Source organism: Neodiprion fabricii, chromosome 5, assembly GCF_021155785.1.
Source record: "Neodiprion fabricii isolate iyNeoFabr1 chromosome 5, iyNeoFabr1.1, whole genome shotgun sequence".
NCBI lineage: Eukaryota > Metazoa > Arthropoda > Insecta > Hymenoptera > Diprionidae > Neodiprion > Neodiprion fabricii.
Genome location: NC_060243.1, coordinates 9,606,153 through 9,629,731, shown reverse-complemented (window position 1 = coordinate 9,629,731; position 23,579 = coordinate 9,606,153). Strand labels below are relative to the sequence as shown.

Below are 23,579 nucleotides of genomic sequence, written 5' to 3'. Positions count from 1 at the left end.
CAACATTCAGTCGCAACTTGAGAAACGACCACTTTTGAGTCTGGCAACCTTGAAAAATCGGTTCAGCGCGTCAATAAATTCCCCGCGTACGGATTGTAAGTAAAAAGTGTACGTTTTGTTAACGCGTTTTAAACTTTCCCGCGCTTTTTCGGCTGTTAACAAGGTTGTAAAGTGTGACAACATATTATGCAATGGGAATCACAGCGGCATGGAAATACTGTGATAACGAAAAAGGATGGATACCCGATTACATCACGTGAAGAAAGTTACGTTTTTATCGTTAATAAAGAAAGGAACACTTTGTATTCGGTTCTTTTTTCTTAAATGCATAAGTTTCGTTGCAAAATAAATTGATAAAAAAAAAAAAAAAAAATCTAAAAGAGAGAAACTTTCATATTCCTATCCTCTGTACCGAAGTAAGAGGACTCCAAGAAAATAATTTATCGAATTACTGCATTTATACGAACAATGTATGCGCAAAGTGTGAATTTTTGTACACATATTTCTTTCTTTGCGTTTATTATCAAAATGGTGTTTTTCAAAACGGCGAATGTCAAATCTCAAAATCCGTTCATCCAATTGACTTCGAATTTGAACTGGAGATAGTTCATAATATTTTCTATCGAATGACGTGATTATTTTTTGATACGTGCATGCAATTCTTAATAACAAACGATTAAAGTTGTTTTTTCGTTGGTAAAAATTGACTCCTTTTCTACGGACTACCATTTTAGCAGTATTGAAAATTTTTTTACGCAACAATCCGGTCGTTCGAAACCTTTGTTATTATACTAAAGGTAAATTTTGAATTTTTTTATTCTAGATGACCCCATTTCCCGGAATAATCCTCGCCGACTAGCCGTACAGTATCTGGAGCGTCTTGTTTAAACAATAATATCTACGTTGTTTCTAAATATTTTTCAATAAAAAATAAACTGAGCGTTGTAAAGACTACATAATGACTTTTTGTCAAAAGTAGGCCTTCTCATCTTAATACCTGTGCCAATAAAATATGTTGAAAATCGACCGGTTTTTTAGACGGCAAAGTTATGCAGACCCGTTGAAAACGTAACCTGAGGTGTAAACAATACAGTATTCACATATTCACACTGATCCATGAATTTTATTATTGTTGTTTTTTTTTTTCTTGGATTTGTTTGTTTCTCTGTTTGATGCATTTTTTCCTCCAAGACTGATCACATTATAAATGTACACTTTTCCACCGCACAATGGGGAAGTATAATTTAAGAGGGTGCCCTGGTCGATTTCGATCGTGACGTGTATACCTCCAAATATCAAAGTACGCGTACCTCAAATCCACAAATAGGCTTAAAGACCCCGATTCTATGCGCAATTCTGAACAAAAACACTCCGATGCGTTTTCATTTGCGGAAGAAATAAAGAAATGGCACGGATTCTGCGTAATCGGAATAGTAAATTAGTAGAATTCATGCCATTTCTTTATTTTTGTGTCAAATAAAAATGCATAGGAGTGTCTTTATTCAGAACTGCGTATAGAATCGGGGTCTTTAAGCCTGTTTGTGCGTTTGAGGTACGTGAACTTCGATAATTGGAGATATGTACGTCATTGTCGAAAACGACCAAGGCAACGCCTTAAGACGACACTGAAAATATGTAGATCAAGATCCGCCCCTTGAACCAATCGTATGTGAAATATTTTAAGCGAAATAATAATATTGTGTAAAGAATTTTTCTCATCACTAGACATGGTCTAGATACTGCAGGATGATTATAGTTGGAAAAAAAAAACTAGCGTGATAAAATTGCGTAACTAATAAATTCAATTAATTAAGACGCAGTGCTGTCAAAAATACTGGCTCCTTTAAAATGCGTACAACTTCCTAACGGCACCGTTAATATTTTCACATATTATTAAAATCTAATTAACATTACTCAACAACCCCTTTTCGCACTATCATACAATTTTTTTGACGATTATACTACATGTTTACTGCTGCGCTACTTTTGTAAATTTTGAAAAAAGTAATTACAGAATTTTGTACATTGATCGAATGACACCAGATTATGGTACGATCATTCCAAACATCAAATCCAAAGGTACGGTGTTATTCCTTATTTTGTAAGAAAAAATTAGCGCAGCGATAAACAAGAAAATGCGTACTTATCCGAATTACAATGCACATCTATGTATTATACGTGGATATTGAGAGTTCATAGTATTGTGCACGATTGTCTTATGTTAAACTAATTTGAACTAAACTTGCATTGAACGTCCAACTGAAATAATATGTGCAATAAGATTGTAATTCCGATGGTTTTGTGCCTTAAGAGAGTTCAAAACCTGTGTTACTTGTGACAGCGTATCGTAATTTTTCACGTAGCGTACTTTTCTTCTGATAATTTGGTAGCTTCAATAAATTGAAGCACGTCGAAGATGTTGGAAGACGGTTCTGAGGATCCTTTTTACGTATTGTGAAAAATCCTCTGATTACACTACCTGATACGAAAAAATAATTCAATTTTGATCTCAACAGTTTCATCTTGGATATAGATTATTAGTAGCTTCATTCGTCACTCAAAAAACTTAATCTGTGTACACCGCTTGATGTGTTGGATGAAAAAAAGGAATTAAACCGACATGTACCCTTTCTTCAAATATTGACTCAATTGGAATTTTTCTATCTCTGTAGATGTTGCATGACTGCAGAGAATTTCACCATGAAGTATCAACGATAAAATAAAAGGCTTTTTTCCTTATTTTCAAATCCTGGAGCAATAAAAAAAGGTGGCTTGCAATCGTTAAACCTGAAATATATCAAAAAATAGTATGGAACGCCACAGTTGTGGGAAGAAGACGAACGTTTTGAATAATTTGAAGTTAAAGTCGAGAGATGCTGAAACCGTAACGCTAAGTATGTTGATAAAAAATTAGGCAATACTGAGCATTTTGTCGACAAAAGTAAACCAGAACACACGTATAGAATTTTTAACTCTTTTTTACTTTTTACAATGTGATCGATAGATGTCGGTCTGTCAGGCTTAGAAGTGTTTTGCGAAATTATAGATTTACCAAAGTGCATTACAAAGAACGTTTACGATCAAATTATGACTCATATTTGAATATCTTCAGAAACACGAAGGGGTAAATACTAAACAGTGTTAAGAAGATCGCGGAGCACAGTGTGAAGATAATTATGCAAGTATGATTTATTGTGTGGAACTGGCATCGACTGAAACTCGTAACTATCAATTTCTACATGTAAAATGGTATGAAAGAGACATCAAACTTTAAACGTGGTTTCACACGATTTACGTTTTTCAAAACTGTGAACTTGAAATTTCAAAACCGACCCAACGGTTTGGATAAAAATACAATCTAAGGTACGCAGTAAAATTCTACACAGCATGCTGGGAGTGGAATTTAGAAAAAGAAAGTCGTTAAAAATGAAAAAATTGCATATTCCTAGATGAGAAAATTACTTTTTTTTGTCAATTCTGTTTCCAGGACGCTGTACAGAATGTCTCATAGATTATATGACCACGTATCAATTTTTTTTTAGGTGAGTCGTCTGCCTGGAATCGTGTTCGCCGCTTAATGCTGTACCGCATATATCACTCCGCATTATTGTTACCAACTTTTTAATTTTTTAAACTAAATGGACATTTTTTGAATGAAAATAAAGTTACTGAATTGACAATTCAAATGCAAAAATAATGAAGTTTCGTTCTATATTCATAGCTTTGAAAATAATGTTCAAAAAAGGACTGATTTGTGACTTTCAAGAGTGATGTACTCTCCAAACGTGCTGTTTACTGTTTGTGCTACTTTTTCTTACCGGTCATCTTAAAACTGAATTTTTTGATTTATCCCCTTTTTTTCATCCATTGCTGCAATTCTGACACACATCAAGAAAATACGTAAAACTCACCAATCGTATCGCCAGTATCCTCGTCATCACCGACTTCAACGCATCGTATTGAAAACGGTGGTTCTAGATGTGCAAATCCCAACAAAGGAGATTTCGAACAACTCGTAACAAACTGAAATATACAAAGATAAATGTTGGTTTCGCTATAAACGAGATGAAAGTAAGATCAATCTCCGATCGCTACAATCAACTATGCATAGAAAAAGCTGCACTTGAAACGATCACCCAGCAATGATTACCTTTAAAAAAAGCCCTCTTTCTTCTTCGGAAAAATCTTTTTCCAGGATATCCCAAAGCCAACAGACAACTCGATGGCTATCATGAAAACCGCCATAGTATTGTGTATGACGACGAAGGTCTTTCAAATCAAGTGGCACATTATCACCAGATATTAGCCGCTGTAACTGTAAATTGGATACCAGCATGTATTAGTGTTTACTCACAAAAAAGTTCTATCAGATTTCTATTTCTATTTCTATTCCTAAAATATAGGTTCCAAGATGTAGAAATTTTCAGTGGCCTGATGTTCACACGAGTAAATTAAATTCTATTATGTTCAACGTTATTACATTTAAACTCACCTCAGGTGTTGAGAAAAGTGAGAGCCAATCGGGATTGATGATCGATCTGAATCCCTTTATAAAAGCAGAGGTTTGATCTTTGATTTGCGTATGCATTCGAAAATGCGCCATCAGGTGTATATAATTGATTTTACTTTGATTCGTTACTGGGACCGCTCGTCCACCAGGGACAAGCTCGTGCGTCACAAGCTTTCCGAGAACATCTTCATCAAGAGAAAATGTGAGTTCCAATTGCCTTACATCGCCCTTAAAATGCTTCACCAATGTCAAACTTCGGTATAAATCTCGATCCAGAGAGGCCAACTCGTCAAGCCAACTATAAAGAGCACCACCAGCTTGACCAGAAAATTGTGAAACGAAAAATGACGCAAACGGTACGTCGACTACGATTCCCTACGAAATATATACAATCATTACGCATTAGGAACATGACAGGTAAAAATATTGATAGATCCACTTGAATAATGAGATTTCTCTACTGTGAGATTAAATTTTGAAACCCACGTCCACATATTGCTCCGAAGTTTATTATTTTTTGCTCCAAATGTTAGTGCCTCTACCTGATAGATCACATTCAATTCATTAAACGTTATATGTGGAGATTTTATATTTCTTTTGAAACCAAGCAATCGGTCTAGTGGTTAACAGCTTTCAAAAGTAGCTCACTCAAGAGTGAAACCTAATATTAATGTCAAATATTTCCCTACTCACTTCGTACACAGCCTTTCCAAGCATACGTCCGACAAATTCGAAAAGTTGAAGATGATTCTCCTGCATCGAAGATGTTGGTGAAGGATACAATCTGTTCTCAGTCGTAGCTCGGAATAGATTCAAGGAAGGGTCAAATACTCTCTTGATCGTTTCCTCCAAGAATTCTTTGAATACACCATCCTGATCTATGCCCGCCTCATCGAGGCCTTGTTCATTGACAAATCTGACTCTTATAACGCCTTTCAAAGCCTGTGAGGGCAGCATAGCAAGCTGCCTATAACCATCTTCGACAATACGAGATCTGCAAGTTGGAAAATATATACCCGATAATTATTATCAAACTAAACCAATGAAATTGAGCGAGTAAAACGTACGATAATGTGGGTAAATGGTCTATTCACCTGTGAACAGCTATCAAAGTAGAGGGTGGACTGTTACAAGCACTCACAGTCAGACCAAGGACTGCCTTTTCATCAGAAACATGTTTACGGAAAAGTACAACACGCTCAGAATGTGGAATAACATGTGGCATCTTTGATAACAACAATGCGGCTCCTCTCCGCCCTTTTTCCAAGTCTGCAAGAAATCCTGAGACACGAACCTCCTGTTTAAAAAAAAAATTTTATACGTGATTTGAATTCTTTGAGAAGATTTGACAAATAGTAACTGTAGCAGTTGTGTAATTCATACTTGATTAACAACTAAACCCGACATAAGACGTAATAATTGTATGCGTAAATACTTAACTTTGCCAACCAATGTCCATCAGGACAAAAAGTTCTCCGACAGTCCCGCCGATATAATGCCATCAGAAGAGTGTGAAGAGATGTGAAGAGAGGATTACTTGATACAGTCTTAACATCTGTAACATCTAGAACTTTAGTACGTAACACACGTTCGAACACAAAACAATTTAATCGAATGTCCAACACTGTTGCACACGAATTTATAGTTTCATATAGCAATAGACAGATGACTCACCAAATAAATTATTCAGTACTGCTTTATACAAAAATTGGTTCAAGAAGTATGACATTGTTATAAAATCTGAAAGCTTGAACGGAAATTGCTGTTCATACATTTCCATGTCATCCAGTATTCTATAGAGAATAAAAATAGATTCATTAATGTATTCGAAAAATTTCTACGTTTGCTGAAATTAAGGATTATGAGAAAATTTTTCTAATGTTATGCGACGTTCGATTACTTACGTAACGTAATGTGTCATACAGTCAGCAAATAGAATCAACATTTGAAACTCTGGAGCGGTGCACTTTGTGTTAGCTGCTAAATGGTCTAGAAATGCTTTCAAGCCACAATATGGACCGAGCGTACAGAGGAACAACCACATATGGTATAAAAATTTATCCTGATAGCACAAGCCTGTTAAAATATTCAATAATTCATTGTTTTAAACTCATCATAAAAGACAGCTTTCTACACGTTCGAAGTTTAATTTTTGTAAGAATTAATTTCACTCTTCAGACTTGACTTACCGGTCAAAATATCGAGCTTCATTTGAGTTAACGTATGCAAAGCAGTTTGATATAACGAACAAATTAGTGCTATTCTAGTCGCTTCTGGACTTCCTAGTTTTCTGTAATTTTTGTTGCTGTTGTTTCTATTTGTTCGGGCTTCTAAAAAGGCACGACGGAATATGTTCGTTCCAATAGATGTACTTTGTTGGTCAGGCTGGTATTGCATCTCTTTCTCAACTAGTTCACTCAAAGGAGAACCTACGCACATTTAATAGTTAATGAGTCAAGAGGATATTTAACAAAAAAAATTAGGTAGTTTTAATAATTCGATCTGTGACACATTTTTGTATTGAAATATTGGTTACATCTCTGAGAAAACAGTAAATATGACAATAAAAGTGGTGCACGTGGCTTACCAATCAACTGTGATACAATCTTTCCATTCCACAGACAAGCCAGCTGCAATTTAACGTGAGGAATGGCTTGCTGAAGAGTAGTATCAACGCTTTGCGCAAAGCATCCCAAGACTGGATGCCAATATGTCAAATTACTCTGTTTGGCTACAACATATTGTTGACAGGCTTCTAACATTCTCGTTACAACAAACTGCAGAGTAAAGACACAATGTTAGGTAACAAAGGTTGTCGTATTTAAAAATAACTATTATAATTTGTATTAATTATTATTTATAGGTTGAGATTTACAGATCAAGTTCTTACCGTAAATGACGGAAAGTAAAGATCCTTCAGCACCTCATCTCTTTCGATGTTAGCGAGTTGTATTAAATTAGCTAACAAGCAAAGAGCATAGTTACCCTCCAGTGCGTTGAACACTATTCTCAAATTTTGTTCAGAATTCAAGAGTTCAAGACTTCTCGTAAACAGATTATGACTCGTGAGCGCTGATATGCACTGGTAAAATTTACATAGATAATTTCAATCATGACTTATGAATATCTACACAGAACACGTATGAATAACATTGTACTTACCTCGGGCGACATGACATTCAGATGGTGAATCAAAGCAGGTACACTGCACACGTTAATGAGAAACATGGAAACAAGCTTATCAGACATCTGTGACGATATTAATGGCCTCAATGACAGTGTTACAGCAGCTGATAATGCAACTGGTTTTAGCGCGATTGTGGCTCTCCCTAGTCCTCTCACCAGAAGGACCTGCAAAATGATTAATTACGCGGTGATAGAAAAATTATTTAATAATTTATAAACAACGTTTCTTTTGTGTTAAAAGAAAATTCATTTCACGTGCAATTTGCGGGATTCAATCATAATTATTTCCTCGGTAATTACCTTCATGACTGCGTAAAAGCCACAATTCACAAGATGACCCATGATGTTGGCGCAAAGCTGGTTCATCCCGTTTCTGAATTTTTCCATGTTCTTCACTCTGAGGATGGCCCATGTTCCAGCAGAGGTAAAGCTAACTAATGTATGCAATCTTAACAAGATAGACTTGTGATCTGAAAGCCTATCTGGTCTCAGATCTTCCAGCCCACTCAGACAATGGTGAAGTACTGACTTCATCTGAGATATCCATGATATCGAATAGTCTTTGTTTAGTGCCACGCCAACGTACGAAAGCTTCAGGGATTCCGAATCTAAAGTCTGCACAAGGTATCTGAAAACGTTTATCATAATGTATTCAAAAAGTTTCAAAAGAAGAGTAATATAGTAACTTCTGTGTCAGATTGCACCGTGTAATTAACATTGAGAATTTCATAGTTTCTTCAGACTAATGAGACGTTATGATTTTTTCCAATAAATTTTCTGAAAATATAAGTGCAAATACTAAAGCTTTCTTTTTCTGAAAAAATGTTTAACGAGCTTGTTTCTTTATTTTCCTTAGGCTTAATATATTTTCTAATGACAAGTACGTTTCATTTCCTATACTTTCAAAGCGAAAAGCTTTGGTAGAAGTGTGCAACTCATTGATCACGAAATATTAACTAATCGTATTGTTCTTTCTGGTCATTGGTTTTCGAAAGCTAGCATATAATACGCAACCAAGGCAACCTAAATTTAGAATCATTGCGCAATATAGCGAAATCTTACGCTCACGAACAATTCAATTCGTTGATGCAGGAAAATGATTGAGTAGTCATGAAAAATTAAAATCAAAAGCCTAAAATACTAGAAAAAAAATTGACGAATTTTTCTAGCATATTATCAAGGGTTGTTCAAGAAGTCACAGAGTCAAGACCATTTCGAGGACAATCAGGATCACGACGATGATAATTACCTGCATAATCGCTCCAATCTTTTCTCATCTCTTTCTTTTTTGTAAATTAATAAAAATTTTGATATTAATTTGTAAACTTGTAATGCTGGTTTCAACTGTACAGTGCCTTCGGTATTCAATTCCTCCGTTAGAATCGTGTCGTAATCTTCCCTGTTAAAATAATGTGTTAAACATTAATAAATTATCATCCTCATTGATACGAAGTCTGTTGTTCACCCTGTGTCTAATTTAATTTGTTACTAACTATTTGCTGCCTAGGTTAACAATAGTGATAAATTAATTAATAGAATTAATAGACCTCATTATCATGAAGATAATTTAATATTAATTTAAAGTGCAACAGACACACGTAATTTCTAAGAATCAAATTCACTAAAAAAGTTTGCAGATTGACAGACAAAATAATGAATCTTACAATATTGTTTTGGTGAACCTGATACGAGCAAGCCATCCTCTGACATTGGCTTGAATATATGTAATAGCAGCTTCTCTACGTTTTTCATTGGCTCGTTCCTCCCTTGCGGCCTTCGTTTGCTGAAGGAAACTGCCTTTCGAGGATTCCTCAGTTCTGAACATTCTCAGGTAAACATAAAGCCCATTAATATAGTCACTAATTTTTTTAACTCCTAATTGATAAACATTGTCAGCTGGTCATAAGCGGTTTTTAACTAAAATTTCGTTCGTCATTGTCTGTTAGCAATGCGTATTGTTGTGATCGAGACGGTGACGACGATCGTTAAATTTCATCAAGAACAAGCACTGCGCTTATCTCACACTTATTGACATTGCGCTCGGAGTACTGTCATTGTCGACCAACTACTAGAATCTATTTGACAGGTCGCAGCAACACCAGGCAGCCGCCATTGTTATCATCATTACATTCGATAAAAAAAGGAGTCGTTCTGCAAACAAAGGAGGTTATGTTAGGTCAAGATCTCCAGTCCATGGCGCCATCTGTCTTCTCACCATATTTTCAATCTCATGATTCTTCCGCCGAGTAGTAGGAAGGAGACAACACTCTGCGATGAAACTTATCCCCAGTTTTGAAGTAACGTAAGAGGGATTGTCTAAATGCGATTTGAGTGCCTCTTACGGAAAAAAGTGAAACTTTCGCTATAAAATATAAGCAAAGGGGCGGCAATCGTAACCTATAAGCCTCCGTTTTATAAACATACTCCGTAAATTCGTAGAATACGCATCTGAAGTGACTAGAAAACAGTAAAAACCGAGTGATTGCTTCTCTAATCTCAACCGACATTAAATCCGAGGAAAAGGTTTGCAAACGGCGAATCGTAAGATCATGTGGTGAAGGGGGTGAGTGCGCTATACGGGCTTACACCGCAAGAGGCGCTTAAGTCGCACCTTGACAATGCTTCTTACGTTGCCCCAAAAACTGGGCCAGCTTTTGAGCCAAGTGCTGCTTGAGTATTATTTCCTTGCTACTACTCCGTGGATTCTACCCATGGAGACTAGAGGTAAGGAGGCTGAACGCATATCACGGAATCGTCGAAAAGTGGATCGTGAAAGTGATGAAAGATCTTGTAGTTCGGGATGTATCCACAAGCGATACCAGCGCCTGGTTACGAATAGGATACATACGAGAGAATCGACGATTCAAAATCACCGCGCTGACGGAGCCCGCAGTGGTAGCGCTGCCACAGTCCGCGGATCGTTCATCACTTTCACAGTCCATTTTGCCAGCATTGCGTTCGGCCTCCTTACCTCTAGTCTCCATGATTCTTCCGTTCTGCGACTTCCAGAAATTGGGGAGAGCTCTGAGCGAGATCGTAGTGGGAGAAATCCTTAAAGCGTCACCGTTCTGCACAAGTACGACAAGTACCGAGTACAAGTGTTTACGTATCTGTCACCGGCAGTAATTGGATAATTCGTCGAATTAAATAGTATGGAAATTGATCGACCATGCGGCTGCAAAGGGATTCGATCCTGTCTGATTTGCGAAACCACATACCGCATACCGAGAATAAACCTGGCCGATAATTTACAAGTAACTACAACTTGTTTGATTTTAACCATTTTAACCTGAACTCCAAGAAATTTATAAATGATAACCATCGTGCTAGAACTCGACTATTCAAGGATTTCTGTGTCACTTGACTGTAATAAACTTTCATAAAAAGTGTTTTTCTAACTACTACAAAAGAGCATCTCTGCCAAAGTCTCAATCTAGACTGTATGGTGGAGAAAAAACAAATAAAATTCATTCTGATGGAGTTGTAAGGAAAATTGAAATTCTAGTAAAAGTATCAAGTCGAACTGATGGGCTAGGATTAGAAGAGAATATCAAAGAATATGAGAAGAACCGAAATTTTTTGCAAAGACAGAAAAAAACACGTGTTAGAAAAATAATAGCTCTTCGAGAGAATCAGAAAACATGACTAATAATTCTGAGCATATTGGATAAACTACAATAAAAATACAAAATAATAGCGGGACTTATATCAAGATAGTTTTTTTCAATGACTATAACTACAAACTATGAGGTCACATGGTAATTGAGATGATTACTTTTCAGAATAAAAGAACTTATGTCTACTGTATCTACTGTGACAAAGCTTGGCCCGGATGGAATTTGTCTAGTAATCAACATCCAAATCACATTGGAGTGCCGATAGACTATCCTGGTGTTTACATACAGGTACTTTCCATACATTTATGCGATACTCCTGTAAAATGATTAGTCAATGTAGTATTGAAACTTGCAATTGAAATTTGGTATTAGAGGAAAAGTTAGACAATCATTACAAATTATAACAAGACAATCATTGTTTCAGCCAAATTTCTTAAGCAAAAATAAAGCACAGATCTTGATTAAAAAACTCGACGAATTGCCATGGGACCTTTCACAGAGCGGGCGCAGAAAACAGGTACGTGTATCTCCAATAAATGAAATGTCCTAATTTAAAACATGCCATTGTCAATCTTCCAATTTTCTACATTGTACAAGTGTTTGCACTGGCTGTATTGAAATCTTCTCAAATTCGTTTACAAGCGCAAAATGCCAACTGAAATTGATTATAATTTGCAGAATTACGGGCCAAAGTGCAATTTTAAAAGGCGTCGACTTCGTTTGGGAAATTTCTCTGGTTTTCCCGCAGTAACGAGTTTCGTACAGGAAAAATTTGCAAACGTTCCCTTGCTTCAAGGATTTCAAACAATCGAACAATGCAGTCTTGAATACGATCCGATGCGTGGAGCATCAATTGATCCTCATATAGATGACTGCTGGATCTGGGGCGAGCGTATAGTCACTGTAAACATCACCGGCGATTCGGTTCTCACGATGACACCCTACAGAGATGCGTTGTATCGTTATAATTTGCCTGACGTTGAGACTTACCCATCTGTTGTCGAATCTATCTTGGATTCAAAGAAAACCCAACCCAATATGGAAGCTATGGAACATGTAGTCGTGCGATTGCCAATGCCTGCAAGATCGCTCATGGTTTTATATGGTGCATCAAGGTAAGATACGTTAAAAAAAACTACACAAAAATTTATTGGTGATTTTAAGGTAAACTGTTGCTTTGTTTCGAATAGGTACAACTGGGAACATGCTGTACTCAGGGAAGATGTTAAGAGCCGTCGTCTTTGCATCGCGTATCGTGAATTTACGCCACCTTACTTGGAAGGTGGTGATCATTTTAATGAAGGTAGTAAAATTTTAGAGAAAGCACGCATGTTTTGGTGATGGAAACCACTGTTATATTGTAGCGTAAGTTATTAGATCAATTTATAAATGGTCAATTGTAGATAAAGTGAATTTTACACTCATGTTAATCATATCTTGAAGATTAGTCACGTGTTCGGATTTTGAGTCATTCTAGTTGGTTATTACAATGTCGAATATTTGTGCGAAAAACACGACGTCATCAATTTTGTCCTTTCCAAAATGTTTGTACGTTTTTTTAATTTATCAGGCCACGGTATATTGTTATTATTACCATTGCTACTATCATTATTTGTCTTTTGACTGTTATACAATTGATTTATTGCGTCTGCCCGATCAAGTGGTCATTTAAGGAAATTTTTTGACGAATAGTCATAGTTATCGGTGTAATTACAATTTATTCTAATTTTTTACAATATTTTGTATACATACATGTATACCATAGTGTAAATGTGAGTTGTATTTATAAATTATCTGATAAATCACATTCATAAATTTGCAAACCCGTTTTTAAACATTGATATCAATATTGCAATAACTGTTTCTTTATACCTCTACATATATATGTACTTTTTTAATATCTGTTATTTATAAAGTTAACTTCAACGATACACCTAGCCATTCTGAATAATAATTGCACCTCGTAGTAAGAAAATTTTGTAAAAAATTACGGATATTGTTTCTACTAGCGTGAAATCGACTTTGTGCAAGTAATTTTGCATGTATTTACACAGTTATATAAAAATTACTCAAGCACATGTGTAACTCCACGATTAGTTGAATCAGTTTTAAATTATACACTTAGATTGTTGCCTCATAGGGGAGAAAACTTCTGTTGTAAGTCATAGGTCGAGCAGTGACTTCCTTTTTAGCTGTGCCGACACATTAAATGTTCAGAAAACACGGATTTCTCGAAAAATGACTCAGCGCGTGCCGTTCAATATTTTTTTATCTAGTTTATGAATGTTTCAAAATTGGAACACGACGATATTTTTGATTTTGCAATAGCTTCATACAAACGTTTAGGGTTCAGGGAATTTAATGGCTCCTGATATTACGTGTAATATGGATGAAAATAGTTTCTTCATCCAGTTAAGAACAATCACTTTCGTAATAATAATAGTATCATTTAATTTTTATTTTTTTAAATTTGCCAAGAATTGTATCACCGATGTGTATATTTTCCTACAAATCCTGTCTCATGATCTTGAAACGGATAATTTCATTAGAATAACATAAGACTAAACAGCTCCACGTGCTTCTGCTTGTACCAAATGTATTAGCATTTGAATTTCGCATGCTTAGAATCAAGATCCAACATACCATATTCGTTCTGTAATGTGGCGTCAAAAACGAGCAATCACCTGATATTTTGCTAAACTATACGGATATCAAGCAACAAGACCTTTCGTACAAGTTGTTAGGCGTCTAGCTATTGCGTTTCATATAAGTTGAAATGAGTGCACGAAAAAAACATGCCAAACACACTCAACGTTTCTGAATAAATTGTCGTGAAGGAGAGTTCAGTTTCTACTGAAGCATATAATGGGTTCTGATATTTTGACTCCCCAATCACACTTGTGACATGAACTTCTGAATCCCCCTTAAATCTAGATACACATAATATTATAATCTCTAGAAAATACAAAATATATCTAAAAAACGAAAAGTTTCAATTTTGCAAATTTTGTTTCTGTTTAGTCATCTGTATCCCATTCACCTTTTTACATATCTCTCTTTTGTTTTCAATGCAAATCCTTTATTAAATTGATCTCCAACGTGCATTGAATATTAATTTTCAGCTTCGGAGTGGCTGGATAAAGGTGTCATCCATTAAATTTAGTCTAGTGTCGAAATTGATAAACATAATTTTAGCGGTAAAAAATAATGCGCCGACTAAGCATTAGCATTATCGTAAGGGTGTTTCAGGGGGAAATCTGGTGATTTCATATAAATCACAGGGAAGGTAGAGGCCGGATCTGCCTTTCCAATTTGCTGATAACCGTTCACCAAACTCTCGCGTACTTCCCAACGACGTCTCTCTATCTCCACCTTTTGTCTTCTGATCGAGCGGCCAAGCATGCAGGCAAACATTATTCCCGTCATCTGCGCATTAGTAAAAATTATTAAATAATACGTATGGGTGCTGCTGCTAATGGGAATAGAACTCTTACGACGACATGGTGTTGATATATAGGTATATAGGTAATAGTCGTTATGTACGAGATTCACCTGAATCATAGCGATTGCGATCGCACCGGTACCCAAGTATAATGCGCTCCTATGAATAATCACGGCCATACGGCTGATGCAGCCTTCCTCGTAAACGCTAGCGCACATGGTCACGTTGTAGAAATCATCAGCTGCGGTGTACCAGGAGCAACACGAGTTTGGTACCCCCATGTCGTTCTCGTCGGCTGTAAGCACTCCGTCCCAGTCTTTGTAACTATCGTATCCGCAGCAACGAAGCTGTAAAATTCGAAACGAAGCCGAAGTTAGTAACGTTAAAGTATAACGAAACGTCAGGGAAACAATCATTATTCTTCAATTTTATAACGACTTTCAAGGAGTTGGATTTTTCAAAATTAGAGTATGTTTTGTTTGTTACGGCTTACTAAATTTCGGGCATTGCTAAGCGTGCACAAGTAACGATTTTTCCTATAGATGCACAGTTGAAGTAACGTTACTAACTTCGTACTCATAATTCGAAGCCATGATGTTCAAAAGTAAACCCTTAATATAGGCAATACACGTACACACATACGTGTGAATTTCTCTAGCATGTATCAGTTCTATGTTCCTAATATTTCGTCTAAGCACAAATCGTGACTGGAACATTCTTGCTGGAGGTTTATTTGAAATGAAATTGAACTTGACAACTGATGAGTGATGCAAATCATTTCATAACTGAATTAAAATCGTAAGCGTTTCATCGACGGCCATATTAATTTTATTCCGATGCCTGATTAACCCGCCAACTGTGAAAGATTTTACAAGAAACTATTGCGATCGTTACTTTAGCGGAAGTTTTCAGCTGACCTACGTTATTTGACAATTCATTGAAAATTCGAATAATGTGTAAAATGATCACATGTATTTTCAATACCTTTGACTGCAAGAAGTTTACGGCGAAAGCAGCCTCCTGGTTGTTCTCATACTGCTGTATGTTGGTGTCAATTAAGTCTGAAAGTACATCTTTCACTCCATCTTGTAAAAAGTAAGCAGCTACCGCAGCGGACGCTTCCAATATCAGCACCAAAGACATCGACACTGCAAACTATACCGCAAATGTGAGTTAAAATATAATAAACATTTGTTTTAACGTTTTATTTGATGAAGTAACTGAAAGAATTTTATTAAATAACGAACAATTTTGAATCTTACCACTAAAACCATGCAGGTGCTCTCTCTGAGCGCACCGCAGCATCCCAAGAAAGCAATGACGAAGATCAAGACACCGACGACCATAAGAAGAGTTGCCGGCGAGAAGTAAGTCGGATCAAGGAAGTGCGAAAAGTCTTCGTAAACGGCGTAAATTGTTGTGGCAATCGAGATGATCATCACCCCTGTTAGCTATCCGGAAAATTAATCCTTAGAGAATTATCCTTGCATCAGTCAAATCATTATTTTAGAGACTGATCAACGCCATGTAGATTATATTTGCGATCACAGTAATTGGTATTCGCAACTTATAATGTATCATATCCATTTGCAAGCTAGGTATGCATATTATTATACCGGAAGATTGTGTGCGCTTCCATTTACATCAATTTTCCGATACAAATCGGCACTAATAAGCGATTTCATTGGTCGGATCTAACGGAATAAATGATTTCAGCGGTCGGATTTAACGGAATAAGCCGATGAAATCAGTTAGTGTCGTATTGTGGCAGAAAATTGACGTGAAAGGAAAACGCCCTATGAGGGAACGAATCACACCATATTCTAATCCACAAAAAATTAATCGTCGCCAGCTGGTTGACGAGTGGTGTGATACATTTTCACATAATCACCCGGTATAGGTATGTATATAACCACATGGTATATCTGAAATGCGGCTAGCTTGTACATCTTATCGTCCGATCGTTGCTTGCGCTGATAATACACATGGTTACAGATATTTATATTAATCTTATGAAAACAAGAAACGTATTATATACGTATGCACCAGAAAAAACATTTGAAATAATATAAGGGTCTACGTACACCGATCAGCGTCGAACGGTAGCGATCAAATCAACAGCAATTGTTGAATAATTTTTTATTTTACATTAATCTTTGAAAAAAAAATCTATATTTCACAGAAAGACAATCCATTACAACTTTTTCTCTCTTGAACTCGTTACGAGTGCTTCTCTTTCGTAAGAACTGACGACGAACAATGATTATTACACTCAGAGAAAATTGTGGTTGTCGTTACCATAAAAAATAGTGTGCTCAGGGGACAATACGAATTTATAGTTAATAGAACTTATTGCATTATGTTGTTCCGAACTATGAACTTATCGTTACATCTGACAAAAGTTGTATGGTTAACGGTACAATAATGAAGACCTGACCATGTTTAAACTTTAGTGCGATAAACGTGATAAACTTATCGTTACTCGATTTATAATTTGGAAATTCAATACAAAAATTGTAGATTGCAGTTTGTTAACTTTTACTATACGAGTTGAATAGCTTCATCGTAAATGTATAGTGAAACTGGAATGAAAAAAAATAGATGAGGAACTCGTAGACGATTCATCTCAATGATTTTTCGTGAGCGCAGACACCATTTTGACAACTTATCAGTAGCTACAATCGTTGAAAACGCATTTTGGATCGATTAAAACCTAGCGCATTATCTTTTCCTAACCGGGGCTCAAAGAACCCCTTTCGCTGGCAATGTTCGGATTATAAATCGGGCACCCTACCTACTACGCCAAACTACCTTATGAGAATCTATGACGTTATTTGATTGATAATACAATGTACGGTCCATACGGACATGACGGGTACAGTCACTGAAAACTGATCAATAAGATTATTCCATTTATCAAGCGAATTGAGCAGAATTTTTAGTAAATTCCAAGTACCGTAAATGAAATTTCCAAATATACCTGATACATTTACTGCACAATGAAGTAAATTCAAAACACGCTTTTACGTGTTTCCAACCAAGTTAAGCAAAATGACAAAATTATAATGCACATTTATTGAGAATGCTTAGTAATTCACTTTATAACACGAAATTTGTAATTCAACTACACTTTTGTGTTGTAAATGTGTCATAGATTTTCAAATATTTTCAACAGTTTATGTTTAGTTGTTGAAACTATGTTCGTAGGATCTTGTCTGAATAATTACTGTATTAGCGTTAACCATATTTAAGTCGAGTCAAACTATGTATGGTGCATTCAACTCTGACAAAAGTTGCAAGAATCATCTCGGGTGGTCTAAATACTTATCCGTAAATAGTTGATTATAAATTAGTTAATTGGAATTTTATAAATTAATTAAAAGGAATTTTTTTTTACCCTGTGCTGTAGTACTTTTTTCATAAAAACGTTACGAAGTTGTAGAATTCATATTTTCGATTCCACCCTTCGTACATTTGAAATCAACTAAACCCTTTTACGTAAATTTGAGTGAAATTTTGCTCAAAAGAACTGGAGGTAATAAAAATTATGATGCTATTGAATAATCATGAAATATGTAGATCGTTGAATTGAACAATCTACAATCATTCACCGAAGGTGTTTCCGACCAATCCTACAATTAAAATGAAAAGTTTCAAAACAATCGGCGGATTTGATGAAAGCAGCGTCCGAACAATGTTTATTATAATTGTATGTGTTAATAATGATTTGAACAAGTATATTTATGTAACAATTAGTACAGTGCATTGGCTGTTACAGCATTATCTTCATACAATTTTGCCTTTTTTCTTTTGGGACAGAGTCTTTTCTAATCACTTATTACTCTAGTATCGTCGTATTAAGTTGTAAAAATTTAAGAAGACTGCAGGAAGTCTTTCTGCAAAGTCGAAACAGAATCTTCCCTCACAGCGAGTTTTTGCCATCTGACAACAGACGTATGCAAAATTTCGAATAATGCACGTCGTGTCTGCAGTTGCAGCCTGCAGGCAGACTTACATCAGAACCACGAACTCATGTAACCGTTACACACTCTTTGTAGTAACCATATAATCTCTTGTCTGTCCTTTGCTCATATATTTCCACCCCATCTCACGCAAGCTAATAAAAGCAAAATTTCACTCATTCATCCGCATTTATTCCCCACTATTTTTAATTCTTGCATCACTCCGTTAATTCACACGCTTTGTCTCCGAATCACTTCCAGTCCAACAATATAAAAACTACATCCATCCCATATTCCAACAAGTCGACTTCCACTTCATCTCTCCTATCAATATCGTTCAAATCGGAAAACCATTTCGTATCGACTTCAAAACTCAGAATTATCAACCGCTTATCAATGAACCACATTATTTCTTTCCAACACATGAACATTCATTTCTTCCCCTACCTAAATCGTCCCACTTGCAGTTAGTCGATAAACGTGTTAGTGATACGACGGTATCGAGATAGAGAGAAAGAATCCTAAACAACTACCGAACTAACGTTGTGGAGGGTCTGTAGGTAGATTCTGATTGCTACTCATCAGATTCGTTCAGACATCTAGCCCATAACGACTGTATTACAGGTATAAAATTATAGTCGTTAAGTATAATGTTCGCTTTCGGTTGAAGCCATTCGTCGATGGTTACTGTCAGTGTGCGCAATGTCACAAGAATACCTACGTGGGAAAAAATTGAAATTTACGCGTATCGCTGCCAATCGTAACCGATTTCAACCAGTATGCGTAGACCCTAAGATTACAAACTACGTTAAACAAGGCTGTGATATTAAATCGATGCATTGATAGTACAAGATATCAGGCAATATCATAATATCAGCGTGACGCATTACGGGTATACCACAAAAATTAAAAGCGCGCTCATGGAAATAATTATTTCATGATAGAGTTTGCGCGTGAAACGAGTGACGCAAAAGATAAAAAAAATAATTTGGATATTGTTAAGAATTTCGATGAAACTGCTGTGTATCTGCACCTGTTCATACGTTATAGGCAAATACGCGTGTACAGTGTTCGGAAAACTGAAGTATCAAATAGTACAACAGTTTCTCTCAACGATTGCTTATAACAGCTATTCATGACGCAGCCGAGGAAACACGGCAAACTTTATCCGTACTGTTGATAAGAAGGCGTGTAATCTAGTACATGTAACGAAGTTCGTCACGATCGTATAATTACACTGAGTCATTGGTGGGTGTTTACTTCGGTTGAAATATCCTTTGATCGAATTGTCAATTTTAAATTGGACTATACAAACATAGCTGTTGCAGAACCGTAACAATGAATCAAAGAAATAATGCGCCGTTCGACATCGATTGTCTGATGCAGCTCCGATTTTATCTTATAGTAGTGGTTAGAAAAATATGTAGTCCAAAGGTTGAAACATTTGCGAAAACAAATGGAAAAATACACAAGCTGATATATTGCGAGTAGCTTATACCGATAAAAATACCTCTCTCGTTCCTTTCGCAAGGTCAGGACAAATAAAGTATAAATAAAGTAACCATACACGTGAATAAAGTGTGAGAAACAGATTGATGAGTTTAAAGTTAATTTTAAAAAAGAAATCAGCTTCCCCAATTGAAAATTTGCCTAAACATTGTATGAATTCTTGTGGGATTATAGAACGGGCTTGCGTATGCATTTCTGTGAGTCTATTCGGTATAATTTTTGTAATGCAAGGCTGCAGAAATGATGTAACTCTGTGCGAACAGGAGAGTTAGGTAAAGTGTGTTATACTACAGCGATACAGACCACAAAAAGTGCGTTTACTGCACAAAGCAGGTACTTGATACATCGTAGACCGACGTCGAGATGCGTTGCGCCCATAATTGAAGTGTCTAGTATTGTCCTTGTTGTTTCCGATGACAGTATAAATCCGCTTCTGCACTTCGTTATTTATTCCCGATCGTCGATGTACTTCCTCGCACTGTATAAGCGTGTGGCTGTTTCAAGTCGCGAAATGTTAATGGCGACCGTGCATGGCTTAAGTGGCGAGTCAGGTGCGCCGCTATCTACTGATAATAAAAATGAAAATACACGAATAATTTTAAAACAATGCTGTACACTCGGTTACGGAAGAAAATTTGTCGAATTTTTATGCTATGCAGACGGAGAGGAATCGGTGGAGAGAACCAGTTTACACGATATGATCGTCCAATTATCACACTGAATAAAAGAGAAATGAAATAAATGGAATTTCCCTGATTTATATCATTTAGCAGCTAGACTATACTTATGGGTAGGTATATAGGTATATCACAATCGATCGGCAGACGTGTGTCACTGTCAAGTACGGAAAGGTGAATTATCGTCCACTTCAGTTCGCATAAACTTTCCTTATACGCGACTTCGACCTGGTATAGTAAACGTACTTATATTATACGATATTGATGCGCAACCTCGTGATTATATGAGGGAAACATTTATATTTATGACTATGTAGAACGCCAGCTACCACGCTGCTCTCCAGTATGGGGAAAACATTTTGAAACTCGAACATTTGGCTGCTGATTGCCTGAAGCAAATACACCTAATTCGCAGTATTGAGGGTCACGATATACCAACAATTTTCAAGGAAGACCGAGTATAACACGTTACTACATAATCACAGAAGAGGGAAAACTGCCAGCTTCAACTTCTGTATATCTACGTTTGTGTGATCTGTGGTAATGTAAGAGCAGCACATTGAGAGCCTGCTAATTATCTTGAATATGCAGATCTCACTATATGTGACACGGTATGTTATACCTACGCATCTTGTATACCTGTAGGTCATGCTTGAAACAGCACGGATTGGTTCATAAAAAGATGGTCGTTAACTATACTCTGGGACATGAGATAAGCCTTAAGAAATGTCGATTACGTGATTTACTCCGAGTACATATTTACTTATAGTCTTTTAACAACGCTTCATAAATCCTAATTGCCGATATGGCATTGAAAATTGAATCTCTTCAGACACGAGAAATACCCATTTTATATTTCAGTACACAATATTTCGTAAGAAGTATGTACATCTTATAATTTCCTATCCTAACAAAATTTTTATACATCTTATATCTATTATTTAAGACTTATGATTGTTATTTGACCTATATTCTTGTGTGTAAGAACTCATTTTTGTCTCCACAGATCAATTTATCGTATGGAACATTATGCTCTTTGAAAAAAATACGCAAGCTTAAAGTAGTGAATATGGTAATCACTTTACTTCGTAATTAATTGTTTCAAAATTGGTAAGTAGAGTTTGTGAGAAAGAAAAAACTTTCAAGTTTGCGAAAATGACATTTGAACGGGTGTATCTTAACACTATTATGTAGGTATACTATAGGGTAGATTCCGATGTATTTCACACTTCCAAATGAAACCAATTTTTGCATAATATATTTACTGATTCCATCTAATTTTTACTCTCCGAGAAGACAGTTTATCAGCATTTCAAATGATCCGAAATTTTGCAAAAATTGCAGTTCTAATGCCACGTAATGTATTGTAGTGACAAGATTTGCCCACACCGCAAACTTTAATGAAACTCTTTTCCAAAATTCAAGTAGAACATGTTGCCCGGAATTAATTTAGGCACTTTGACATAGATATATTTCGTAACCTTGACAGAAAGAGTAGCCAAAGATCTTAACAGGATGTTTATTGGACTAAATGCCGAGAGTAAATAGGTGCTAAAGGGGGCAGAAAAATTAAATTGAGAAGATTAATCTCACGAAATATAATACAGCATGAAAAAAAAAAATTTAAACACAATGCAAATTGTCAAACGACACGCACCGGTAAGCTTCTATACTAAAATATTCATACTCATATTGTTCAGTTGCATGTCAAATCACAATGTAATAATAAGCGGTATTTTAATAGACCATTTTGTCATAGATATTACCGAGAACCGACAAAACAGTTTTACACTTCGACATTTTAAATTTCTGATGCACTTTGGCTGAGTACCGACAGAGTATGCCGAGAGTCAATGAAAGACCGCTTTTATTACATTGTATTGCAGCTACCACTGATCTCGCTACTACACTTTCCTACGCGTTCTGAATGAGTTACAAGAGTATGATAGCATTTGATTGGTGAATGTGTTATATAAGACCACTGAGCTCAGACACATGCTGAGAAAGATTGGCAACGGTTTTTTTTTTCGTACAGTCCAATCCAAAAAGTTGACATGTTCTGTCAAAAGAATAATTCATACTTACAGGTTATACGTGACACCGCTATCTCGATGCCATATGTTAGTTATTGCATCCACGAATACAAAACGCATGCGCCATTGTTGATTTCTTAATGTTGTACCAATTACTTGTCTCTCACTGTCCTCTGGTGAATGCGACCGCGTTGACGAATAAACTTTTTGTTGGTATTATACCAACTTACCCGTGCGCATGCGCAACGCAGTAAGACAGAGAAAAAGATACTATCAGCCACGGACTAAAAAGTATACAGAGAGGATACCCTTTACTCCCTCGGAGTAGATAAGACACCGATTTATACCGTTGACTTGTCCTTTAAATCAACAATATCGGTAGAAAGTGTTTGCGCGATTCACGCTATAACTATGTTCATACAGCTCGACTCATTTCGCGAAATGTAATTTTCTCCTATTCCTGACTCTCGATGTGAATAACTGTCTATACATATAATATACTTTATATGTATTAAAAGTGATTTTCGAATTAAAAATTCTTCAATTTTCACTGATATAGTATTTGTATTAAGGATCGTGAACAAAATGCCGTATTATACAGCCACAGTTTACAGTTCATACTTTACTCACCCCAAATATGTAT

At 36.1% G+C, this 23,579-nt stretch overlaps 3 protein-coding genes and 1 long non-coding RNA gene across 7 annotated transcripts; 2 read left to right on the top strand and 2 right to left on the bottom strand.

Annotated features, from left to right (window-relative positions):
* Positions 1-1,074: 1,074 nt before the first annotated feature.
* Positions 1,075-9,980, bottom strand: LOC124183382 (ubiquitin-protein ligase E3B). 2 transcript variants are annotated; one of them, XM_046571808.1, is made up of 17 exons: positions 9,912-9,980; positions 9,361-9,847; positions 8,946-9,095; positions 7,997-8,324; positions 7,673-7,861; positions 7,401-7,592; positions 7,098-7,287; positions 6,700-6,939; positions 6,415-6,586; positions 6,185-6,303; positions 5,950-6,065; positions 5,605-5,807; positions 5,204-5,504; positions 4,493-4,885; positions 4,151-4,315; positions 3,912-4,023; positions 1,075-2,479 (listed from the first exon to the last, which is right to left on the bottom strand). In XM_046571808.1, the coding sequence occupies exons 2-17, from the start codon at positions 9,519-9,521 to the stop codon at positions 2,307-2,309; spliced, it is 3,204 nt and encodes a 1,067-aa protein (XP_046427764.1). In that variant the 5' UTR covers positions 9,522-9,847; positions 9,912-9,980; the 3' UTR covers positions 1,075-2,306. The 2 variants fall into 2 exon arrangements, with proteins under 2 accessions (XP_046427764.1, XP_046427763.1); XM_046571807.1 differs by having other exon boundaries at positions 9,361-9,919.
* Positions 9,981-10,622: 642 nt separating this feature from the next.
* On the top strand, positions 10,623-14,091 carry LOC124183384 (alpha-ketoglutarate-dependent dioxygenase alkB homolog 4). The gene is made up of 5 exons (XM_046571811.1): positions 10,623-10,950; positions 11,479-11,601; positions 11,738-11,830; positions 11,992-12,428; positions 12,504-14,091. Exons 1-5 carry the CDS (start codon positions 10,849-10,851, stop codon positions 12,652-12,654), a joined length of 906 nt encoding a protein of 301 aa, XP_046427767.1. The 5' UTR covers positions 10,623-10,848; the 3' UTR covers positions 12,655-14,091.
* Positions 13,740-23,126, bottom strand: LOC124183385 (CD63 antigen). 3 transcript variants are annotated; one of them, XM_046571813.1, is made up of 6 exons: positions 22,989-23,126; positions 20,530-20,792; positions 16,018-16,206; positions 15,740-15,910; positions 14,866-15,102; positions 13,740-14,739 (listed from the first exon to the last, which is right to left on the bottom strand). In XM_046571813.1, the coding sequence occupies exons 2-6, from the start codon at positions 20,602-20,604 to the stop codon at positions 14,530-14,532; spliced, it is 882 nt and encodes a 293-aa protein (XP_046427769.1). In that variant the 5' UTR covers positions 20,605-20,792; positions 22,989-23,126; the 3' UTR covers positions 13,740-14,529. The 3 variants fall into 3 exon arrangements, with proteins under 3 accessions (XP_046427769.1, XP_046427768.1, XP_046427770.1); XM_046571812.1 differs by lacking the exon at positions 22,989-23,126 and adding an exon at positions 21,011-21,228; XM_046571814.1 differs by lacking the exon at positions 20,530-20,792 and having other exon boundaries at positions 22,989-23,121.
* Positions 20,999-21,626, top strand: LOC124183387. The gene is made up of 2 exons (XR_006870968.1): positions 20,999-21,134; positions 21,221-21,626. It is a non-coding gene; the product is annotated as an uncharacterized LOC124183387 (long non-coding RNA).
* Positions 23,127-23,579: the final 453 nt, after the last annotated feature.